Below are 25,178 nucleotides of genomic sequence, written 5' to 3'. Positions count from 1 at the left end.
CTTCTTTTATTAACCAAATAGCTAAATATTATGAATTGTAAAACCACAGAGATTCCCTAGTATTAATGCCAAGTGGGTTAGAAAAAATATTGATCCCATATTGTTTCTTTTAAGTAGGGGAGGTAATGTAACGAAGTAAGGGTGTGGGAGGTTGATGCTCCCTCCCCCTGTTAGGAAGAAAGACAAAACCACTTGGTGTCAAGTTGTTTATTTAAGAATCACGAGAACTCTGTGTGTTAAAGGTTAAAAGAGAAACTGTATTTACTAACTATTTATTTGAGTTCGATCAGATCTTTGAAGCGAGCGATTGTTTTATTTTTAGAAATGATGATTACAATTATAGACTGAGAGCATAATTTCTAAACAAAGAGAAATAATATCCGCGAGATGTTCAGTGGGCGAACATGAATGTTTATATATATATTAACAAGTTAGAGAGATTACGGGGGAATGCGCAGAAGACAGACTCTCAGATGGACAGATAGAGAGAACACAGAAAGTCAGAGCAGAGCAGGCTTTTGACTTAAAGCACATTTCTTCAGATACCCAGAGACCGATACTCCACAAGGTTACAAGCTGACGCCTTCTACCATATTCTTAGAATTATAACACATCGTTTCCTTCAGGACTCTGAAAGAATTATAAGAACTGTACTTTTTTTTTTAAATATATATTTGTGTGCAGAATCGTTTTATCCTGTTTTCTTTTACTACATGGCTCTCTTTCGATGACATTCGTTGTTAAGAGGGTACACAACGAATTGATCCAGGATATATATCTAGACGATCAACCAATAATTCGGTCACTTCCCCATAGCAGTAACTTTAAACGGCCAAGAATTATCACCGGCAGTGGAAGGGTTCGGAGGTTGACGATCGTCCTCAACCGACTGGTGAAGGAGTGGGGGTGACACACATATATATATACGCATATATATACACATATATACACATATATATATGTGTGTATATATATACATATATATACACATACATATATATACACATATATATATATATTCATATATATATATGTGTATATATATATATATATATATATATATATATATATATATATATATATATATATAAAATGACCACAAACTGTTAATGTTGTTGTTAATGCTGAACTTGATTTTTTGGTAAAGTACTGAGTTGACTGTCCCTTCCATAGGAAGACGTTAACTGTACAAGAAAGCGAATTGAGATGAGCTTCACAGCTTTCTGTGTGATGTTGTCTGGGATTCTAGCCTAACACTTAAAACCAACACAAAGTCAAGTATCTGCAGAATGTCTTCTTGGTTCCTCCTCTTCTCTTTTCTCTCTCCCAACAATCGAACACAGCATATAATAACAAAACTCTAAAGCACGTCTGACAGCACTGACTTCTGCCAACAGTCTGCCCCTCCTCTTAACAACACAGGCTTTTTATATCGCAAAATCGTTCACCTCTATTTGCATATTCTTCTAACTCACGTGATCACTACTCTATAAATAAGAGTCTTGACCATTTCTTTTCTTTCTTTTTATTTATTTTTGGTGACCGACCCGCACGTGGTCTATCCAGGTAAGTCACGCATTTCTCCACACTCCCCCCTGATCTCATGATCACAAACAGGACATGCGGGCAATCGTCGTTGGCGGGTACTCCTTCGAAGAAGCACTTCCTCATTGCTGTTTTCTTCATTACCACCATCATTACTACCAGTCTGTTCCATTATCCCGTCTCGTGGTTCCATAGGCGGTGTCTCACAATCAGGGCAGGGGGGCAGTATCCGTCTTTGTCGGGTACTTCTCCGAAGAATCGGAGGCGTCATCTCCTCGGTATGCTCCATCATCCCTTCTCGCTGGGTTTCGCAATCACGGGGGGTGGGCAGTATTCGTCTCTGTCGAGTATTTCGATGAGGCATTACTTCCTTGTGTCCATCGCTCTCCTCACTATTGTCATCAGTATGTCCCATCATTCCCTCATCTGGTTCTGTTGGTGGTGTTTCTATGCTCACCTGAAGGGGCAGTAAGTGATCAGGATCATCTCTGAACGGTGTGTGATCCTCCTCATCGTCCTCAGAATCAGAAGAGGTATAACAAGGGCGGATATCTTTTACGTGACGTGGTATGCCACCAATCAACATGGTCTGAGGACTTATGATTTCATCTATTTTTCCCCGGAAAAATTTCGTAGTGCACCCAGCATTTGGGGGTTTTATCCAAACAAGGTCTCCCACCTGATATGGTGTATTGACAACACTCACCACTGATGGTATGGCATCAACTCCTTTCACACGCTGTTCATATTGGTAAATCCCATTGGCTGGTGCAGTTGCTGGTGTTGCATTGTCCTTGGGTGTTATATTATACCAGTACACAGCTTCTGGAATAGAGCACTGCGTCCTGGCTGCAATTCTTTTGATGGTGCGGTGACACCGTTCTGCTATACCATTACCCTCGGGATAATATGCACACCGATAATGCATTTTAATCCCCCATTCGTGCACGAATTTCTGAAATTCTTGACATCGAAATGTGGCGGCATTATCAGTCAGAATTTCAATCGGGGCACCACGTTCAAAAAAGACGGCTCTCAACTGTTGTATAATGCTGGCTGCATCCTGTCGTGTCAACAGGCACCATATTGTGAAACGCGTCGGGCCACAATCCGTCATGGTCAAAAAATGTTTGCCCCCATAATGTGTTATGTCCATCCCTACTCGCTGCCAGTTGCCCTCCACCTCGAGCTTCCCTTTTTGCCATTGGGATGGTGCCGGATCAATTCTCTGACACTCTTCACACGAACGTATGGCTGCTTTCACTGATGCTTTTGTAGTTGCAGGGCATACTCTTCGGACAAAATATGCAGTCCTCTGAATTCCAGGATGTCCAATCTGCTGGTGTATCATACGGATCTGGTCAGGTGTTAATTGATCCGTTACAGTCGCGCTTGTTTGTTGTTGAAGATCGGATCCCTGCCTCATTGCATCGATCCACCTCTTTGGTACTCGAGTCAAGCTATCAGCCAAATTCTGCATCGACGAGACTAACGTAATGTCTACCTGCAAGCTGTATTCGTCAACTAGACGCTTAATTATTGCTAGTCTCCTTCGTACTAGCATTTCACTTGCAGCTCTAGTCTTAACTCGAGCCTTTCCAGTCAAGGTGTCGGTTAACCAATGGTAAACACACAATGAGTCAGTGTGGAGATGCACAACATTAGTCTGCCATTGCAATGCGAGATTAAGACCTTTTAACGTGGCATCAAGTTCTGCCAAATTTATATGTTGGGCATCATTTTTCGGACGAAGCCAGCATGCATCTTCCACAACAACACCTAGTTGCTCCAACACGACACCTCTAGCTGCTGTGATTGTAACGCCTCCTAGTGCTTGTATTGCATCAATTCCAAGCAACATGCCGTAGCCAAGGGGTTTCTCCTGCATCACCAGAACGTCAACTTTAGCTGTGTCACCCTTCTCAGTGCAGATTGTGACTGTCCCTTCACCACAACATACCCGTGATAAGCCATTGATGGTCATAACGCCAACTGGGTTCCTCCGCCACACCGGACAGCAATGGGCACTAACTATAGACCGGGAACACCCCGTGTCTATAAGTGCTGAACACTGCACATCATCAAGTTTAACGCTAATGACAGGCAATCCTGTGTTTATTGGTTGGCAGGGGGCAAGGGTAGCGATAGTACCTTGCCCCCAACTTCGTTTCCCGAACAGTTGCGAGATATGTGCCCAAACTTATTGCAGCGATAGCATTGCACTGGTCTCTTTGATTGTGGATATACACCTCTCCTATCACTCCGGCACTCTTTAGCAAAATGATTGGCCTCCCCACATTTATAGCACACTGGGGTGGCATGCTTATTACTATCTGGAAGAGAGTCCACATTGCCTCCATGTCGAAAACGAGCTGCTGCTGCAATTGGTTCCTGTTCCTTACAGATGTTTCGAGCTCGGGCCAATAACTCATCAGTTGACAATTCATCGATTCTTGATGATGCTCGCAACAGTTTACTGACCTCCTCGGGTAGGCCTACCAAAAAAGCACAGCTTAATATTTTATCGTTGACCCCACCAAACGGTACAGATAATTTTCGCAGGTCGGCTAGGTACACGTCGACTGTTTCCTTGGGTTGAAGTGTCCGGCTCGTGAACTGTTGCCACGCAACAAATGGATCTGTACCAAACGCTGTATACAGGCTCTGCTTGATTTCATCCCAGTCTGGTTCATCCCCGAGTTGTTGGTAGACTGCATAGGCCCCTCCGGTTAGCCTCAAAGGGATAACTGTGGCTGGTTCTTTAATTTTGCACAGTTTACAGATTTTCTCTGCCTTTTCAATCCATTCAACGACAGCCGGTCCAGTGGTAGATCCGTCGAACTCGGGTATTAAGCGAATGTCGAATCTGTCCATTGTTAGTAACCGCACACCAAGCGCCGAAATAGCTTAAAACCAACACAAAGTCAAGTATCTGCAGAATGTCTTCTTGGTTCCTCCTCTTCTCTTTTCTCTCTCCCAACAATCGAACACAGCATATAATAACAAAACTCTAAAGCACGTCTGACAGCACTGACTTCTGCCAACAGTCTGCCCCTCCTCTTAACAACACAGGCTTTTTATATCGCAAAATCGTTCACCTCTATTTGCATATTCTTCTAACTCACGTGATCACTACTCTATAAATAAGAGTCTTGACCATTTCTTTTCTTTCTTTTTATTTATTTTTGGTGACCGACCCGCACGTGGTCTATCCAGGTAAGTCACGCATTTCTCCACAACACTCTTGTTGAAATTGATACATTCATTACTCATTGTAAGTTTCCGACCAAATCTAATTCTCTTTTATGGTTCTTATCTGTTGGTACTTCTACTAATGCTCATTATTTATTCAGTATAATCAACATGTTTGCTTGCAAGAGAGTAATCTCTGACGTTAAATCTTTTTTCAAAGCATTCATAAGTTTTGGAGGATCTATAATATCGTTGTTAATAGTGTAAAATATGCTATTCCTCCTCTTTTTAATGGCTTCCATCTTTTAAGGATGAAGGCTGATCTCTTTGCTTGTATTTTGGTGACAATTCTTCTCTTGATGATTCTGGTGCTGTTCTTTGTAATTTTAAAAACTGATGAATTTCTTTATTCTATAATTATCAGTTCAAAGGGTTCTTTCTGATATTGAGCAGCAGTAAATGGCTTCCAGTCCTGATTCAATTCCTGCTGTTGTGCTCAAACAAATGATTTCTAGTAAAAATCTAATTGCCTATTATGTTAAGTTCTGATAAATTCCATAATATTTATTATGTTAAATTTTAACAAGTGTCTTAACATTTAGTTTGTTAATTTCTGAAAAATACCATAACATTTATTATGTTAAATTGTGGTAAATATCATAATATTTATTATCTTTAATTCTGATGAATATATTAACATTTATTATGTAAAATTCTGATAAATGTCATATTATGTTTAATTCTGATGAATAATATTTAATAAATCTTTTCAATTGATTTTCAGATATCTCATGCAAAAGCTATGCCTTCAAATGTGAAGCTTTCGGATCATTCAAGTTCTGTGATGTGCGTTGATATATGCACCAAATATTTAGTCTCATCGTCGCTTGATACCACCGTCTGTGTCTACAGATTGAAAACTGACTTTAAAGTGTAAGTAAAATTTCAATTTCATTAATCAGTCTCTGAAGACAACCAGCGAGTTTATCTCCATATATTCTGATTGCAGAAATTCCCCTATGGACCAAAGTACTGTAGCTTTGCAACAATAGGTGCCACATACAAACTTATTATGTCTAGACTATTAGTTACTATCTTATATAACTTTAGAACGACATTTTAAACACATTTAGTCGTTATAATAAAATCCTACATTTCATCCTAGGAGCAACATCATCACAATTGCAACCGTCTTTAGAGGAAGTAGTTCCTATTTTCCCCTCTAAGTATCAAGTCCTGCTACCGCCCCCAGACAACACCGAGAGGAAATATACACATTATACATATATTGTGCTTGCACCCTTCGTAATTGGATCATAAACTCATAATGTTTCCTTTTTCCGATTCAAAAATAATAAAGTCTCCCCAGATTAATTCTGCTCATTCTGATTAGATGAACTCTGACTATTCCTATATTCTGGATTAACGGTATTCGCATGCTAACCGAATGCTAACATACCATTCAAATATGGCATCACAATGATACCTACTTTTGTTCTCTGAGTAAATTGCTGAATTCATTTTCTTACATTTTAAACCTGGATTCGTACTTATATTGTTTGAATTTAATGCTTTTAGTATATGTGAAATATTCACATTTTAAACTGTTAAACTATTTTTATAGTTAATTATATTTTGTTTATTTTTTGTAGTCCCTTATAATAAAAATATATAAAAATTTGTAAATTTTTTATCAATTTAATTTTTTTCAATTACATATCTTTTCAAATATGTTTATATAAGTTAATATGTTATATATATTTTCAAACTGTTTACATATTTTAAAAATATATTTATTTACAGAAACATGAAAAGAAAACAATGAATGTGTCACATTTTTTAACAGTTTTAGCAATTACAGAAAGGCGAATGTTCAATAGAAAATAGTTTAACAGTATTTCACATATGTTAAAAAATTAAATTCAAACAATATAAGTACGAATCTAGTAAATGATATTGCAGAAACATTTATTTTTAATATTAATATTTAATTGTTAATATTTTAATATCAATATTTAATACTACAACGACTGTAAAAGATTGTGCAAGTTTAAATAAAGTATATTTAAATAAAGTACATTAAAAAAAAAACGTAATTATATTTGAAAAACAAAAACAAAAAAGCAAAACGTAAATGCTTGAAAATATTTTAACAAAATATAAAAGTAAGCAGTTTTGAAGAATAGCGGAAGTATTGTATCCATTTTGGGTTTCTATACCTCAATTGACAGACGTGCCGGCCTGTTAGAAAGTTAGGGTCTGGTTTTATGCACAATTCCAATTTTTTACATCGATCATCTATGCTATAGTTTTAACATAAATTTCATTACATAGGGAAACAATTATTTCTTATATACTTGTGTTTTCACCAATTTTGAATTCTGTGGAGTATTTTTTATTTTATTTTATTTAATTTTCTTTTTCAGATTGATTCTCAAGATTGCACACAAGTTAACTTTTTATGGGGGGGGGGAAATTTGTACATTAGATCCATCTCCACAATTTTCTTTAGACTTTTATATGATTTTCGACAATGCTGATTAAGAAAATCCCATTTAAATTTTGCGGAGACAAGTACTTATAGAGATACAAAGATCTGTATTATGCACTGTAATTCACTGGTTTCCAGGTTTGTACGCACACGCGATAAACAAATCTACTTCACTCCTGCCGACACTGCCAACACCCAATTTTATTTTTAGCATTTGCAGGTGGGTATGCTGATAATGATTATCACGGGTAAATTTGGGGGAAATTATCCCCCTTTCCCCCAAAAGGGGCTTTCTACTCTGAAAGCCATTCTTTACATGGAGATGTTGTGGGTGTCTATTTCGTACTTAAGATGAGAGGTTAGTAGTGTCTATTCCGAAAGCCATTTTTAACATGGAGACTTTAGGATGTCTATTCCAAATGCTGTTCTTAACATGACAATACTCAAAGGAGTGGAGTGAAAAAAGCCGTAATAAAAATGTGCAAACAAAACAATTTATTGAAAGAGTCATTTTAAGTTATAGAAAAAAAAATCATACAAACTTTCACATTAAAGTTCAATTCAAATGTGACTCCCAATAATTGAAGCATCTGTTGCATAATTAATCTGAAATGAATTTCAGTTTAGATTTCTTTCATAATAAACTCAGTAAAGATGCCACATTTCCAATCTCTTAGATGCATGTAAAATTTTCAATTTTCTTTGTCTAACCCTAACCCAAGTGTAATCCCTTTTCACTTAGAAACTTATATTTCCTAACACAGTTGTAACTTTCTAAAGTTTTAAAGAAAATAAATACTTTTGTAAACTATGTATGGAGTGTTTTTTGTCGATAACTGTTTGAACCTTTTTTGAAATGAAACTCAAAACCGATGATTTCTTTTTTCCTTTAAACCATGTTTTCTTTTTGTTTGTTTTCTTTCAGCCAACCACAACCTTTTATTCTAACATGGCATGATGCGCCCGTCACGTCCTGTGCTTTGCATGCTGATGAAATCATATTGGCGACTGCTGGACGGGACATGGTAAAACACTGATGTCACTTCTGCGGGCATATTTATTTTATTTATTACATAAATATCTTACTTTCAAGGTAGAAAAATAAAATCTCAGCCTGTTCATCTTTAAGACGAATGTTTCTGAATAAAATACAAAGGAGCCACTATTAATTTGCAAGATAAATTTGTCTGGCACTGCTCTTGACTACAGATAGTGTATTTTGGCGACAGTAGAATCTTTGCAAAGTACCAAAAACAATGGTAACAATTAGTATGCATATAGATAAATTGGCAAATGAAAAGATGGATAAAAATGGATGAACCACCATTTAACAATAGGAATTTGTAAATGAAAGCGAATAAGTTAAAGAACCAAACATATTTATGTATCAATTGGACAGAAATATAAAGTATTTTTTGAAAGACTAAAGTTTGTTGAGAAGATTAAAAGGTTTTGGATAAGAATTAGATGCGAGTGTTGGGTGTATAAGAGGGAATACGAAAGAGTGTTTACCTCCTTAGTGATTGAGTTGTCACTAGAATTTCATGTTTCTTGGATAGGCGGTTGTTATTGTTGAGATTGGAGATAAGACCCAAAAGAACTCTGGTTATGTTAATTAGGTTTTTATGTTTTTTTGCTTTTTAATTAGACATAAGCTTCTTACTTTTTGGAACAAGTGAGAATTATTTTCATCGGTTAAAAAATATGAGTTCACACATCTATGTTATTTAAAGCAAAAATTTATTTTACTGATTGAAAAATGTCGAGTTTGTACCTTTATGTAAAAATCCGTGTCCCACTACCTTTTAGAGCAATTGATAAAAGAAATAAGTGAAAAAGAAAGAAAATGAAAAGAGTAAGCCCTATGAACAAAGACAACAGGTTTATTATATCAGCTAGTAACTTCCTTTCGTCTAGCATTTTATTTTCAAATCTACCACCATAACCCCCCAACAAGTCGTAAGGCTAATAGATATGATATATCTTTGTGTATTCTCCTTATTTTTGCTTACTTATTATTGCTTATATCTATATTTTTGTATAATTACAACATCATGAGGTGGTTATGAAGCATAAAAGTGATGTTGTTTTTGATATATAATAGTTTAATATATTTCTGTGTGTTATTTTACTTCTATGCAATTTTTTTTAGAAATCAATTGCATTATCGACTTTTCAGCATAATTTGTTTAGATCTTTTTCTCATTATTTGTTTAGAGCCTTTTCTCATTATCTGTTTTCATTTTTCATCATTATTTGCTTACATCTTTTCATCAATATTTGTTTTGATCTTTTCATGATTATTTAAGATTTCTTCATTATTATTTGTTAAAATGTTTCATTATTTGTTTAGATCTTTTTATCATTATTTATTTTGAGCTTTTCATCATTATTTTTTTAAGATTTTTTCCTCGTTATTTGTTGTGATCTTTTCCTCATTATTTGTTTTGATCTTTTCCTCATTATTTGTTTTGATCTTTTCCTCATTATTTGTTTTGATCTTTTCCTCATTATTAGTTTTGATCTTTTCCTCGTTATTTGTGTTGATCTTTTCCTCATTATTTGTTTTGATCTTTTCCTCATTATTTGTTTTGATATTTTCCTCATTATTTGTTTTTATCTTTTCTAATTATTTGTTTTGATCTTTTCCTCATTATTTGTTTTGATCTTTTCCTCATTTGTTTTTATCTTTTCCTCATTATTCGTTTTGATCTTTTCCTTATTATTTGTTTTGATCTTTTTCTCATTATTAGTTTTGATCTTTTCCTCATTATTAGTTTTGATCTTTTCCTCATTATTTGTTTTGATCTTTTCCTTATTCTTTTTGATCTTTTCCTCATTATTTGTTTTGATCTTTTCCTCATTATTTATTTTGATCTTTTCCTCATTATTTGTTTTGATCTTTTCCTCGTTATTTTTTTGATTTTTTCCTCATTATTCGTTTTGATCTTTTCCTTATTATTTGTTTTGATCTTTTCCTCATTATTTGTTTTTATCTTGTCCTCATTATTTGTTTTGATCTTTTCCTCATTATTTGTTTTGATTTTTTCCTCATTATTCGTTTTGATCTTTTCCTTATTATTTGTTTTGATCTTTTCCTCATTATTTTTTTTATCTTTTCCTCATTCTTTTTGATCTTTTCCTCATTATTTGTTTTGATCTTTTCCTCATTATTTGTTTTGATCTTTTCCTTATTATTTGTTTTGATCTTTTCCTCATTATTTGTTTTGATCTTTTCCTCATTATTTTTTTTAATCTTTTCCTCATTATTTGTTTTGATCTTTTCCTCATTATTTGTTTTGATCTTTTCCTCATTATCTGTTTTGATCTTTTCCTCATTATTTGTTTTGATCTTTTCCTCATTATTTGTTTTGATCTTTTCCTCATTATTTGATTTGATCTTTTCCTTATTATTATTCATGATGTACAAGTATTTCCATAGATGAGGTCGTAATTAAAGGGTGCTCTAATTTAACTTTCAAATCTGACCCCCAACATCGCCATGGGCATGGGATATGTGCCTATATAAAAGATGGCTTTCCATGTGGTAAGGACATCTCTAGAGAAGATCCTAAATTACCCTGTATGTGCTTCCGAGTTGCACTAGCTCAAACTACTGCGTTTGTATTTGCTCTCTATCGCCCCCACAACAGCAGAGTTACTATCTTTAAAAGCATTTCTGAGAAAATTGACCATGCCCTATCTGCTTATCCTTCAGCTAATATTCATGTCTGTGGAGACTTCAATGTTCACAATGTGGAATGGTTAACTCACTCAAACAAGACCGATGATGAGGGGAGGTTCTGTCATGATTTCTGCATTGCTTATGACCTCACTCAGATTGTTCACGAACCCACCTGTGTGCCCGATACTGACGGCCAGTATGCAAGTCTCCTAGGTCTCTTTCTCACAACTTGCCCTGAACTGTGTTCAGCTTCTGTTGTGTCTTTAATTGGATCTTCCGACCACTCAGTTGTATCAGTCAAGATAAAAATGAAATGTAATAAGTCCTCAGATGTACCTCTCCATCGTACAGTATATCGATACTCTATGGCTGACTGGGATAGCTTCCGCACATTTATATCAGATCTACCTCTGCGTTCTATGTTTAAAAAGGATGTGTCCTCTATAGTATCAGACCTGACAGAATAGTTAATTATAGGTATAGACCGTTTCATACCCTCGAAAAAATTCCAGCAAAAACCTAACAGCCAGCCGTGGTTCTCTCCGGAATGTGCTGCTGCCATTGCGCATAGAAATCACTTTTTCCATTGCTTCCAACTTAATAGATGTACTGAGACTAAAGCCGCTTTCAGAACTGCCACCAACTACTGTAAAAAAGTAATAAAGAATGCAAGAGAGTTGTATGCTCAGTCCATCAAGTCCAAAGTAGCTGAGCAGCGGCTTGGTTCCCACCAGTTTTGGCAAATAGCAAACAGAATCCTGAACAGAAGCGTGTGCTCTATTACAACTATCATCAATGGACCTGAGGTAATCTCGTCAGCATCAGACAAAGCCAAACTCTTTGCCAGGAACTTTGTAGCTAATTCTACCCTTTGCGATCAAGGCTGCCAACCCCCAATATTTCCTCCTGTATCAGAAAACATGCTATTTGATATACAAATATCTGTACGTGATGTTGCCAAGCTAATCAAAAACCTTAATTCCAGTAAATCAAGCGGCCTTGACGATATTCCAATTACAGTACTCAAAAGACTTTAACCAGAACTTGCGCCCATCCTTACAAAACTGTTTAAACGTTGTCTTAAGGAGAATTGGTTCCCATCACCCTGGAAAATCTCAACAGTATGCCCCGTATTTAAGAATTCAGGTGATTGCTCATCCCCCTCACAGTACAGGCCAATAAGTCTCCTGTGCATCATGAGTAAGTTGCTGGAATCTGTGTTAAATAGAGAAGTAATCAACCATTTTAGCAAAAATAACCTTCTTAGTGACATGCAATATGTTTTCCGTTCTGCTAGATCTACAGCAGATGTGCTTACAGTTATATCTCATAGGATTAGCGAATCTCTCGACAGAGGCTACCTTTCTAGGGCAATTGCTCTTGACATATCAAAGGCCTTTGATAGAATATGGCATAAAGGTTTACTTCACAAGATCTCCAGCTATGGTATAGCTGGAAACGTCTTCTCAATTATTAAATCATTTCTCTCTAATAGGTTCATAAGAGTAGTGGTTGATGGGCAGAAATCAGAAGCTCTTAGTATTAATGCTGGAGACCCTCAGGGGTCCATCCTGAGCCCAACTCTTTTCGTGAGCTATATTAATGATATTTTAAATCACATCCTTACATCATTCGTAGACATTTATGCTGATGACACTACTATCTATGGTAGCATATCTAAGACCGTAAACGACCAAGTTCTCTCTGATTCTCTCTCCTCTGATCTGGAGCAAGTGGTACAATGAGGAAAGAGGTGGCATGTTACTTTTAATGCATCGAAAACAAAGCTTTTTTCTTTACATCATCAACGCTCTGATCCACATCTGGCATCAATTGAAATGAGTGGCTCTTGTCTTGGGGAGGCCTCATGTTTTGACAAGCTTCTGGACTTGACCTTTACTCCTGATCTTAAATGGAACACATACATTAAATTCGTTGCCAAGGACGCTGGAAAAATGGTGGGATCTTTCTATCGATCAAGTAGATATCTCACTGCTGATGCTATTCTCTATCTATATAAGAGCCAGGTACGTCCAAGGATGGAGTACTGTTGCCACATCTGGGCAGGAGCTGCTAGAAAGGACGTATCCTGCCTTGATAGAGTTCAAAATAGACTTTGTAGCCTTGTGGGGGATGTCCTTTTCTCTTCCCTGCAACGTCTTTCTCACAGAAGAGATATTGCGAGCAGAGCTTTATCGTTATTTTCATGGCAGGTGCTCGGCTGAGCTCCAGTCTATGGTCCCCCTCACCAAACTTTCACAAGACACACCTGTCTAGCAGAAAACACTATCACTAGTTTCCCCCACTCTTTATCTGTGCCTAAACCTAAGCATAGATTCCATGAACAAAGCTTCTTTCTTAGAACTGCACGCCTATGGAATTGTCTTCCGTTTTTCTGCTTTCCAGCTGACTACAATATGGTTGTCTTCAAGTCTAATGTAAATAAGTTCTTGATGAGCCGTTCCATATAAGTTAACAAATTTACCGAATCTCCATTACAATATTGTCCAATTGTCTACTGTACACTCTTTAATCCTTATCCTCAAGTGGCCTCTTAGCCTTGATAAAGTGGTGATGCCTATGTAAAACAAAAAAATTTAATGGTGAATGCTTTATCAGACTGCAAGCACTTGTATCCCCTCGACGTAAATACCCCAACAAACCCGACAAGCAGCTAAATCCCACCCCTACACAGTAAAGATACCTGATGTAAAAGATCTTTCTACTCAAGTAGTTTCTTTCCCAGAACTGCTACACGTTGGAATTCCCTTCCGGGTCCCTGCTTCCCCAACTGTACTGACATGCATAAGTTCAATCGATTTGATGGAAAATGGTCGATTTTAACGATTTTGATTATAAAGATATGGGAGATTGAAATATTCGTTGATCTTTATTCTATCCCCGGGCAACGCCGGACTTCTCATATAGAATAAAGAGTTATTTTTTAATTGTATAATTTGGATTGTTTAGGAGCATTTATACACTTACATGTTCTAGTGTTCTTTTATTTACTTGGGTTAGCGTTACTTAAGATTTTACTTTCATTTTTTAAATGTTTTTTTTTAAGTTATCGCTGTAATTATGAATTAATTTGATGGTGTTTTTATTACATATTTAATAAAAAGCACCACCAAATTAAGTTATACTTGTAGTGGTAACTTAGAAAAAATGCATGGAATTCGTGTTACCGAGTGTTTTTATATATACATATAGTGTCTAGCCTTGCTAGCTAACCAATCAGATTCCTTGTTATTCCCTTCCACAGGTCAATGATTTCATTAGTGATGGCAGAGCTACTCCCAAACTGTGTAGTTTAATTGCCATATATTTTCATAACTCAGTACTATATATATATATATATATATATATATATATATATATATATATATATATATATATATATATATATCTTCTAGGAACTTTGTCTCTCTGTGTGTGAGTTCGTTCCCTATGGACTCGAAAACGGCTGAGCCGATATTTATGAAATTTACGCAAAAGTATTTTATGTGCCTGGCAGTTTTCTTAGATAGGTTTAGTATCGAAATATTTTCGATAAGTATTAATAATTGAAATAATCCGATGAAAGAATAGACAATTTTGATCAAAGGTAACACCTTACTCTACCTAACATCACAAATACTTTTGAGAAGTTTTATTATCACACATGTCAAAAGGCCTGACATATAAAATAAACAGTAGGTTCTTTGGTATGATAGAGACACGTTCGAAACAAATGTTTGTTTGCACCATAATACTTGAGTTTTCATTTTAAACTTAAATTCAAGCCATTATCACTGCACAAGATGTAAGGTCAGGCATACAAAATCAACAGTTTGTTCTTTGATATGACAAGGGCGTGTTCGAAATGAATGTTTCTGTTTAGAGCAAAATTGAACCATGATACTTGACTTTTGCATTTTAAACTTTTATTCAAACCATTATATATAAAAAAATAATTTGATAAAATTAACAATAAGTTCTCTACAGTGCAATGTAGGCTACAATATAAATCACTGCGGGGAGGCATGTGAAGCTTCTTCCAAGTGCACCATGGCAGGTCCCCAACTAGAGCAGGCAATCAATCGATTTGATTGAAAAATGGGCAATTTCACCGATTATGATAACAATAAAAATATGTGAGTGTGAAACACTTGTTGATCATCATCCCGGACACCGTCGAGTCTTCCTGCTAGTATATATATATATATATATATATATATATATATATATATATATATATGTTCACTGTTTGTGGGAAAGAATTCTATCAAAGTGCTTATTTATAAAGAAAAAAATTTCCAATATAAGAGCTTAATATTTATTTAAAACTGTACAGAAGGTTAGAAAAACATTGGTACCGTCGGTTTCAAGCACAACATAAGGGGTGCCAGTTAATGGTAAATAATGGTAGACTCTCGTCAGGTATATTTTTTCTGTCTGTCTTTCCGAGGAAAAATTAGAACCGCATATATTACCTCTAATAATGTTAATTTTTATTAAATTATTGCTTGTCCGTCCCTCTTTTATATATTTTATTTTAATATCAATTTTTCAATTATTTAATTTAATGTATTTTAATTAATTTTAATTTAATGTATTTTAATTTTTTTTTTTTTTTTTTACATAGGCATCACCACATTATCAAGGCCAAGAGGCCACTCAAGGATAAGGGTTAAAGAGTGTACAGTAGAAATTGGACATTATAGTAATCATTAGTAATGAAAATTTGGTAAAGTTGATAACTTATATGGAACGGCTCATCAAGAACTTATTTACGTTAGACTTGAAGACAACCATATTGTAGTCAGCCGGAAAGCAGGAAAACGGAAGACAATTCCACAGGCGTGCAGTTCTAAGAAAGAAGCTTTGTTCATGGAATCTACGTTTAGGTTTAGGCACAGATAAAGAGTGGGGGGAATTATTGATAGTGTTTACAGCTAGACGAGTGTTTCTTGTGAAAGTTTGGCGAGGGGGGACCATAGATTGAAGCTCATTCGAACACTTTCCATGAAAATAACGATACATCAGAGACAAACTCGCAACATCTCTTCTGTGAGATAAAGGTTGTAAGGAAGAGAAAAGGACATCTCCTACGAGGCTACGAAGTCTATTTTGAACTCTATCAAGGCAGGCCAAGTCCTTTCTAGCAGCTCCTGCCCAGATGTGGCAACAGTATTCCATCCTTGGACGTACCTGGCTCTTATATAGATAGAGAATAGCATCAGCAGTGAGATATCTACAGGATCGATAGAAAGATCCCACCATTTTTCCAGCGGCCTTGGCAACAGATTTAATGTACGTGTTCCATTTAAGATCAGGAGTAATGGTCAAGCCAAGAAGTTTGTCAAAACTTGAGGCCTCCTGAAGACGAGAGCCATTCATTTCAATTGATGTCAGATGTGGATCAGAATGTTGATGATGTAAAGAGAGAAGCTTGGTTTTAGATGCATTAAAAGTAACCAGCCATTCTTTACCCCATTGTACTACGTGCTCAAGATCAGAGGAGAGAGAATTGGAGAGAACTTGGTCGTTTACTGTCTTAGATGTGCTACCATAAATGGTAGTGTCGTCAGCATAAATGTCTACAAATGATGTAAGGATGTGATATGGAAGATCATTAATGTAGATCAGGAAAAGAGTTGGGCCCAGGATGGACCCCTGAGGGACACCGGCATTAATACTGTGAGCTTCTGATTTTTGCCCCTCAACTACTCTTATGAACCTATCAGAAAGAAATGATTTAATAATTGAGAAGACATTTCCAGCAATACCATAGCTAGAGATCTTATGAAGTAAACCTTTATGCCATACCCTATCAAAGGCCTTAGATATGTCAAGAGCAATTACCCTAGAAAGGTTGCCTCCGTCGAGAGATTTGCTAATCCTATGAGATATAACTGTAAGCACATCTGCTGTAGATCTAGCAGAATGGAAACCATATTGAGTGTCACTAAGAAGGTTATTTTTGTTGAGATGGTTGATTACTTCTGTATTTAACACATATTCCAGCAAATTACTCATGACGCACAGGAGACTTATTGGCCTGTACTGAGAGGGGGATGAGCGATCACCTGAATTCTTAAATACAGGGCATACTGATGAGATTTTCCAGGGAGATGGGAAACTATTCTCCTTAAGACAACGTTTAAACAGTTTTGTAAGTATGGGCGCTAGTTCAGGTTGAAGATTTTGAGTATTATAATTGGAATACCGTCAGGGCCAGTTGCTTTACTGGAATCAAGGTTTTTGATTAGCTTGGCAACATCACGTACAGATATACGTATATCACATAGCGTGTTTTCTGATACAGGAGGAAATATTGGGGGTTGGCAGCCTTGATCGCAAAGGGTAGAATTAGCTGCGAAGTTCTTGACAAAGAGTTTGGCTTTGTCTGATACTGACGAGATTACCTCAGGTCCATTTATAATAGTTGGGATGGAGCACACGCTTCTGTTCAGGATTCTGTTTGCTATTTGCCAAAACTGGTGGGAACCAAGCCGCTGCTCAGCTACTTTGGACTTAACAGATAGAGCATACAACTCTCTTGCATTCTTTATTACTTTCTTACAATGGTTGCTGGCAGTCCTGAAAGCGGCTTTAGTTTTCATACATCTATTACGTTGGAAACAGTGGAAAAAGTGATTTCTGTGCGCAATGGCAGCAACACATTCTGGAGAGAACCATGGCTGACTGTTAGGTTTTTGCTGAAACTTTTTCGAGGGTATGAAACAGTCAATACCTACAATTAACCATTCCGTCAGGTCTAATACTATAGAGGACACATCCTTTTTAAACATGGAATGCAGAGGTAGATCAGATATAAATGTACGGAAGCTATCCCAGTCAGCCTTAGTGTATCGATATACTGTACGATGGAGAGGTACGTCTGGGGACTTATTACATTTCATTTTTATCTTAATTAATACAACAGAGTGGTCGGAAGAGCCAAGAGGCGACAGAACAGAAACTGAACATAGTTCAGGGCAAGTTGTGAGAAAAAGGTCTAGTAGGCTCGCATACTGGCCATCATTGTCGGGCACATGGGTGGGTTCCTGAACAATCTGAGTGAGGTCATAGGCAATGGAGAAATCATGACAGAACCTTCCTTCATCATCGGTCTTGTTAGAGTGGGTCAACCATTCGACGTTGTGAACATTGAAGTCACCACATACGTGAATGTTAGCTGAAGGATATGCAGATAAGACTTGGTCAATTTTCTTAGATATGCTTTGAAAGATAGTAACTCCGCTGTTATGGGGGCGATAGAGACTAAATATAAATGCCGTAGTGTGAGCTAAAGCAACCCGGAAGCACATATAGGGTAAGTTAGGATCTTCCCGGGAGATGTCCCTACCACATGGAAAGTTATCCCTAATGTAGGCACAAATTCCATGCCCATGGCGATCTTGGGGGTCAGATTTAGAAGTTAAGTTAGAGTATCCTTTAATTGCGAACTCTTCTAGGGAAATAGCCTGTCCAATGCCAGTTTCACTTAAAAATAAAAGGTCTGGTTTAGTCTCCTGTAATTGGGTTTCAACCTGTGGAAGGTTAGAACGTAGACCCCTGATGTTGGAGAAGGAGACATGGTAGTAGGAGTCTACGTTGGAAGTTGGAGAACCGGGTTTAATCGTGTATTTTTTCTTGAAACTTGTCATGATGAATTTTTGGAATTTGTGGACTAGGTCGTCAGATTTACTTAGAGCAGGACAGAGAGGGGAAACTAAGAGAGAAAAAGAAACGAAGAATTTTTTTTTTTTATTTGTAGCTAATTAATTTAATTAATTCAATTGTTCATTTTAATTTAATGTATTTTAATTAATTTTAATTTAATGTATTTTAATTAATTTAATTAATCCAATTGTTCATTTTAATTTAATGCATTTTCAATTATTTAATTTAATGTAATTATCTGTTTAATTTATTTTGTCCTATTTTGTTCCTAATTTACAAAGATCCTACATAAAAGAAAATTCTAAAGGAGTATTCTCAATCCAGTCAAATTAATGCATAAAATAAATTAGCATAATTGAGAGCAGATATTTAAGCAAAAATTTTTTAATTAAAACGATAGAAATTTTTTTACAAGCTAGATAAAGGAATACCATAAACTGAAATATATAAAAATATATGTATAGATTAAGGGAAATTATATAGTTTGAAAAAGTTCTATTATAAAGGTCTCGATATTATAATTCAGTAAATTAATATGATATATTATATAGGAAAACGCCGGCTATAAAGTAAGCAGAAATGTTAAATGGTAAAAACATACTTTTATATGTATATATGTGCATGGATGTATGTATATGCGTAGGCATGTATATGTGTGTATGTGTATATGTGTGTGTGTATGTATATATGTATTTGTATGTATATGGTATTTTTTAGGCAAATACGTTTTGATAGTGAATGGAATTAGATATTTAAAGATACATAGACAATAATTTGGTAAAAATAAAATAAATAAATAACTTAACAAAAGAGCTAGATAAACGAATACCATCGTCCAAAATAAACAAAAATATATACTATATTATACTAGCAGGACCCGTTAACCAGTGTTGCCCGGTGGAAGCATGCTCCCACCACTCGTAAAAAATAAACTAGGGTTGTTGTTGGTGGCCAATCTCCAACGTCCTAATGTTAAGAACAGCTTTTAGAATCGACATCCCTAGCCTCCTCATGTTAAGAACGTCGTATGGAATAGACACGCCCAACCTCACCATGGTAAGAATGGCTTTCAGAATAGACATCAAAGCTGCGACGAATTTATGTTAATGCTATGGTGGAGACAACTTATATTCGTTTACTTATATTATCAATACATAGTTTAGGACGCTGAAACCGTACATGATAAAAAGAAAGTTACTACGAATTTTTTTATTGTACAAATATGTAAATAATGTTAGTCTAAATAATGCAAAATGGCATAATCTTTTACGCTAAAATCAATGAAGCAATGGCATTTGCATTAGATGTAAACATTAACAGAAGAAGCTGCAACAACTTATTTGTACCAAATTTACGACTATTAATTTATCTAACTAAAAAGTAAATATTATGGTAAGTTTTTTGAAACATTAGTCTGTAACATCGTGGAAAAACGACAATAGGAAATTATAATTGAGTTTAAATAATCCATGCTGATATTATGCGTGTAGTAAGAGGTGAGGGTGTAACTGTGTAAATTTATGAATATGAGCGTAGTGCAATTTTTTGTTTGATTTAATATGCATAAAAGTAATATTTTGTGTAGAGTGAGCGGCCATATTGAATAAGTTGTGACATGTTCGTTTTTTTGTTTGTATGAATGCCTGCATTTCAGAATATTAGAATTTTATGGTCTCAGCTAATGAGAGCAGCCGGAATGTTTGTGGGGAGAAATCATTATTTTCGAATATTTAACTGTAAATGTAGTTGTATGTGTATGAGTGTTTCATCCAGTTAATAAGAGTTGCAGGGAAATATAGTTATAATGTTTAAATAATTACCCGGTGTTGACTGGGAGTGGTGGGAGGACTTTTGTTTTAGAAGGGAAAATATGGACTACTTCGCTAAAGGTCTTGGCGGTCGTGATGATAGGAAGTAAGGTAGGATTTTATTATAATGAATAAATGTGTATGTAACAGCATTCGAAAATTACATGGTGGGTAAAAGTTTAGACATAATAAAATTTTATGTGGCATTTGTTATTGCAAACCTACTGTAGTTTGGTCCAGAGGGGAATTTCTGCAATCATTTTATTATATAGTAGAAGTAAATATACACTCAAATAGATAAAACTCAAAAATAAAAGAACCTTTAGGTTAAGTGAAATTTACATAGGTTGGTATTCAGTTAAAAAGGTCCCGACATTATAATTCAGTAAATTAAATTAAATTATAGTATGTAACTAATGTCCATAGCCCACTTGGGAACGCCGATCATGCAGTGGTAATAGTTGAAATAGCCCTAAACTTTAGAGCCAAAACTGAAGAGCCACTGCTTAAAACAACGAGATATTATAAAAAGGCTGACTGTGAAGCCATCAGGGATCTTATCAGGGACGCCCCATGGCAAAATATCTTTTCACTTTCTGCTGAATAGTGCGCAAATGAGACCACTGAATGGTTCAAAATAGCAATTGAAGCACATGTTCCCACACGGAAATTTTATAGCAAGCCCCATTCTCCCCAATGGTTTACTTCTACTTGTGCAGCCACCATCGTGCAAAGGCGGCATTTTTTTTTTTTTTTACAAGGTGGTCACCACTTATCAAGGCCCGGAAGCCACTCAGGGATAAGGGTTATTGTAAGTACAGTACGTTAGTGTGGAGATTTAATAAAAGTGTCTACTAAAGCGGGCGGTTCATCAGGAATTTGTTTATGTTGGACTTGAAGACATCCAGGTTGTAGTCAGGTGAGAAGCAGGCAGACAGAACAGAGTTCCACAGGCGTGCAGTTCTAAGAAAGAAGCTTTGTTCATGGAATCTACGTTTTGATTTAGGCACAGATAAAGAGTGGGGAAAGTTTTTGACAGTGGATTCAGCTAGACGGGTGTTTTTCGTAAAAGATTGGTGAGGGGGACCAGAGATTGGAGTTCAGACGAGCACCTGCCATGGAAATAACGATAGAACAAAGATAGGGTTGTAACATCTCTTCTGTGGGAAAGGGGTTGCAGCGAAAAGAAAAGGGCATCCCCCACTAAGCCACAAAGTCTATTTTGTACTCTGTTAAGCCAGGATAGGCTGCTTTTAGCAGCTCCTGCCCAGATATGGCAGCAGTATTCCATCCTTGGACGTACTTGGCTTTTATATAGACAGAGAATTGCATCAGTAGTGAGATATTTTCTGGAGCAGTAGAAGGATCCCACCATCTTTCCAGCGACCTTGGCAACAGACTTGATGTACATGTTCCATGTCAGATCAGGAGTAAAGGTCAAGCCCAGAAGCCTGTCAAAACATGGGGCTTCTCCTAGATGAGAGCCATCCATTTCAATTGATGCCAGATGTGGATCAGAGCGTTGATGATGTAAAGATAGGAGTTTGGTTTTAGATGCATTAAAGGTAACCAGCCACGTCTTCCCCCACTGAACCACGCACTCATGCGTACCGCAGACTTACCCAACATAAGTCCAGTTCAAACAGACAGAAGTATATAGAAGCCAGAAGTAACTGTAAGAAAGAAATAGCGACAGCTAAGAGAGAATTTACTGAAACCACCAAAAAACGCATCGAAGCACAGAAATTAGGAACCCACGACTTCTGGAAAATCTACAACAGTGTAGTAAATAATTGTGTAGTAAATAATTGGCAATCAACAATCTCCCTACTATCCAACAATCATGAGGTTGTTTGCTCTGCAACTGAGAAGGCTAACATGCTTGCCAGTCGGTTTGCCTCCAACTCCACACTGGACCCTGCCAACCACCCCTTCCCTAACTTTACTTTGTGGACAGACACCACACTAGACGATCTGAAAATCACCCTTTCTCAGGTGCATGCTATCATAAGAAATCTTGACACTGCAAAAGCATGTGGACCTGATCTCATCCCGGCTGTGCTATTAAAAAAGTGCTCTGCCGAAGTAGCTCCAGTTCTCTCCAAACTTTACAACAAATACCTTAATGAATTTTGCTTTCCTGCATGCTGGAAAACTGCTTCTGTAATACCAGTTTTCAAGAATTCTGGCGAAAGAACTGACCCAGTAAATTATCGCCCCATTAGCCTCCTCTCACTTTTCGCCAAAATATTTGAGACAATATAATTATTATAATTATATTATAATTATAAATATTGTGGCAAAAATTGTTGGTCAGTCAAAAGTTTAGCATCTGTAAAGTGATGGACTAGAGCTTGGTATTAACCAAGCTCTAGTCCATCACTTTACAGATGCTAAATTTCTGACTGACCAACAATATGGATTTAGAAAATCCCGTTCAACAGCAGACATCCTAACTGTAATCTCAGAACGTATATACCAGTCACTGGACAAAGCGGGGGAGGGTAGAGCATTAGCTCTAGATATTTCTAAGGCTTTTGATAGGGTATAGCATGAAGGTCTTCTCAGGAAAATCAGATCATATGGTATCACTGGAAGAATACATGACATAATTAAATCCTTCTTAGATAAGAGAAAAATCCAGGTTGTCCTCGACGGTCGTACATCTAAACAATACGATATAAATGCGGGAGTGCCTCAGGGGTCTATCCTAGTATCTCTGTTGTTCCTAATATTCATAAATGACCTCCCTGACAAAATTGCCTGTGAGATGGGTATATATGCTGATGACATCACACTCTATAACAGACACGGCAGGAAAACAAATGAACACATATCTAAATAAATGGCAGGAGCACTAGAGGATGACTTCCGATCTGTAGTGGAATGGGGACATAAATGGATGGTCACGTTCAATGCTGCCAAGATAAAACTCGTTTCCTTCAATAATTACAAGAAACCTTCTCTACCACCAATAGCAATGGCCAATGACTCTTTATCTGAAAGTACATCCTTTAAACTCCTCGGCCTAACACTCTCAGGAAACATGAGTTGGAACAATTACATCGAGAGTATCGCCAGGACCGCTGCGAAGAAGGTAGGCTCTCTCTACCGTGCTAGAAAGATACTAATGCCCGAAAGTATCCTATACCTCTATAAGGCCACCATTCGCCCATGTATGGAGTATTGTTGTCATATTTGGGCTGGTGCATCTACCACTAGTCTCTCGTTCCTAGACAAGGTTCAAAAGAGAGTCGCCAATCTTATAGGTCCTGAACTGTCATCTAAACTTCAGCCCCTGTCCCATTGACGAAATGTTGCATCCCTCTGCCTGTTCTACAAGTGCTTTAACGGTGAATTCTCTGACGAACTGCAAGCACTTGTACCCCCTCGATGTAAATATCCCCAACAACCCGACAAGCAGCTAAATCCCACCCTTTCACAGTAGAGATCCCTAGATGTAAGAGAGCCTTCTACTCCTGTAGTTTCTTCCCCAGGACAGCTAAACTTTGGAATTCCCTTCCGGGTTCCTGCTTCCCCAACTGTACTGACATGCAGAAGTTCAAGTGCAACGTAAATCAACATCTTGCTGCCCAACTCCCTACACAGTACCCCTGATGCCCATGTCCCTGATAGTAGCCCCCTACAACAAAGTGGCAATATGCCTTGTTTTGGGTGAAAAAAAAAAAATTAAATTAAAATAGTTTATATGGGAATACACTGACTATAAGGTTAGGATAAACATTTCACTTAGAATCTGAAAAAAAAAAAAAAAAAAAAATCTTTCATTTATTAGTTTTACCATCTGAATATATATATATATATATATACAGTATATATATAGTAATTTATAAAAAATATATGGCGATTAAGCTACACTGAATATTCCGCATTTCATCCACTCTAGGATTCTTCAGACTTATGCGTGTGTGTATATTTGTTGGTAAATAGCTTAAGAACAATTAAGATCGATAATAGAATGTATATTCAGTTAAAATTATTATTTAAATGTTAGGAAAAAATTAGAAAATTTCGGAAAAAAATTGAATTCCATCTGAAGTATAGGAGGAAACAAAAACCCTCCTCGATTAATGTTAGATTTATTTTTTTATAAACAATATAGCGTCAGTCATATCTTTTGCTTTCCTTTACACAAAGTGAATGAACGTTCAACATTTGTTCTCTTTATACCAAGTTATACTGACCAGAGAACATATCCTAACGAGCTGGGTATCCTTACTATCACTCCTTAATACCTATTTTTTTACAAATATAGAATATACATCTTATCTCATGCTTTTTAGAACTTAGACAAAACCGAAATACATATAATCCACTGTCTTTTTCAATTCTTTATACATGTGTACAGCATCTCTCTCACACGTTCCTCATCATTCCCATACTTTAACCGTCAGATGATTTCTCTTTCAGTTTTTCTCCCAATCCACTGCCTTCAATTTATTGTCTGCATTTACTCAAGTTGGAATTGACTGTTTTTCTTTAGATGGACGACCAGCACGTGCTTTTGCAATAGCAAGCCTTCTTCTTCTTCTTCTTCTTCTCTTTCTTCTTGTTCGTCTTCTTCTTCTTCTTCTTCTTCTTCAAACGAACCTGTCTGCAGTTATTCATACACATTTAAAGTAGCAAACGTTTCTTCATGAATGTCATTGGTCGGTTTTCCAACAAGTTTTGGTTCATGGCTGATTCAGCCAAAAGGGAAATAAAAATAACGAAATAGGAATTGAAAAAAAAAATAAAATCAATATTTAGTATCATCCATTTTCTT

At 36.3% G+C, this 25,178-nt stretch overlaps 1 protein-coding gene across 3 annotated transcripts in view; it reads left to right on the top strand.

The window, feature by feature from the left end:
• LOC145246794 (telomerase protein component 1-like) overlaps nucleotides 1-25,178 on the top strand; it is a 715,591-nt gene that overhangs the window by 492,282 nt on the left and 198,131 nt on the right. For all 3 annotated transcript variants that reach the window (XM_080108593.1, XM_080108592.1, XM_080108594.1), the window contains 2 exons: nucleotides 5,522-5,670; nucleotides 8,154-8,253. In XM_080108593.1, the coding sequence (XP_079964719.1) occupies nucleotides 5,522-5,670; nucleotides 8,154-8,253 (249 nt within the window). The remainder of the gene's footprint in view (nucleotides 1-5,521; nucleotides 5,671-8,153; nucleotides 8,254-25,178) is intronic.

Source organism: Euprymna scolopes, chromosome 24 (genome assembly GCF_053919585.1).
Source record: "Euprymna scolopes isolate OS-2025 chromosome 24, ASM5391958v1, whole genome shotgun sequence".
In the NCBI taxonomy this organism is placed as follows: Eukaryota; Metazoa; Mollusca; class Cephalopoda; order Sepiida; family Sepiolidae; genus Euprymna; species Euprymna scolopes.
The sequence above is the reverse complement of the archived record's forward strand: the minus strand, read 5'-3'. Positions and strand labels throughout refer to the sequence as shown.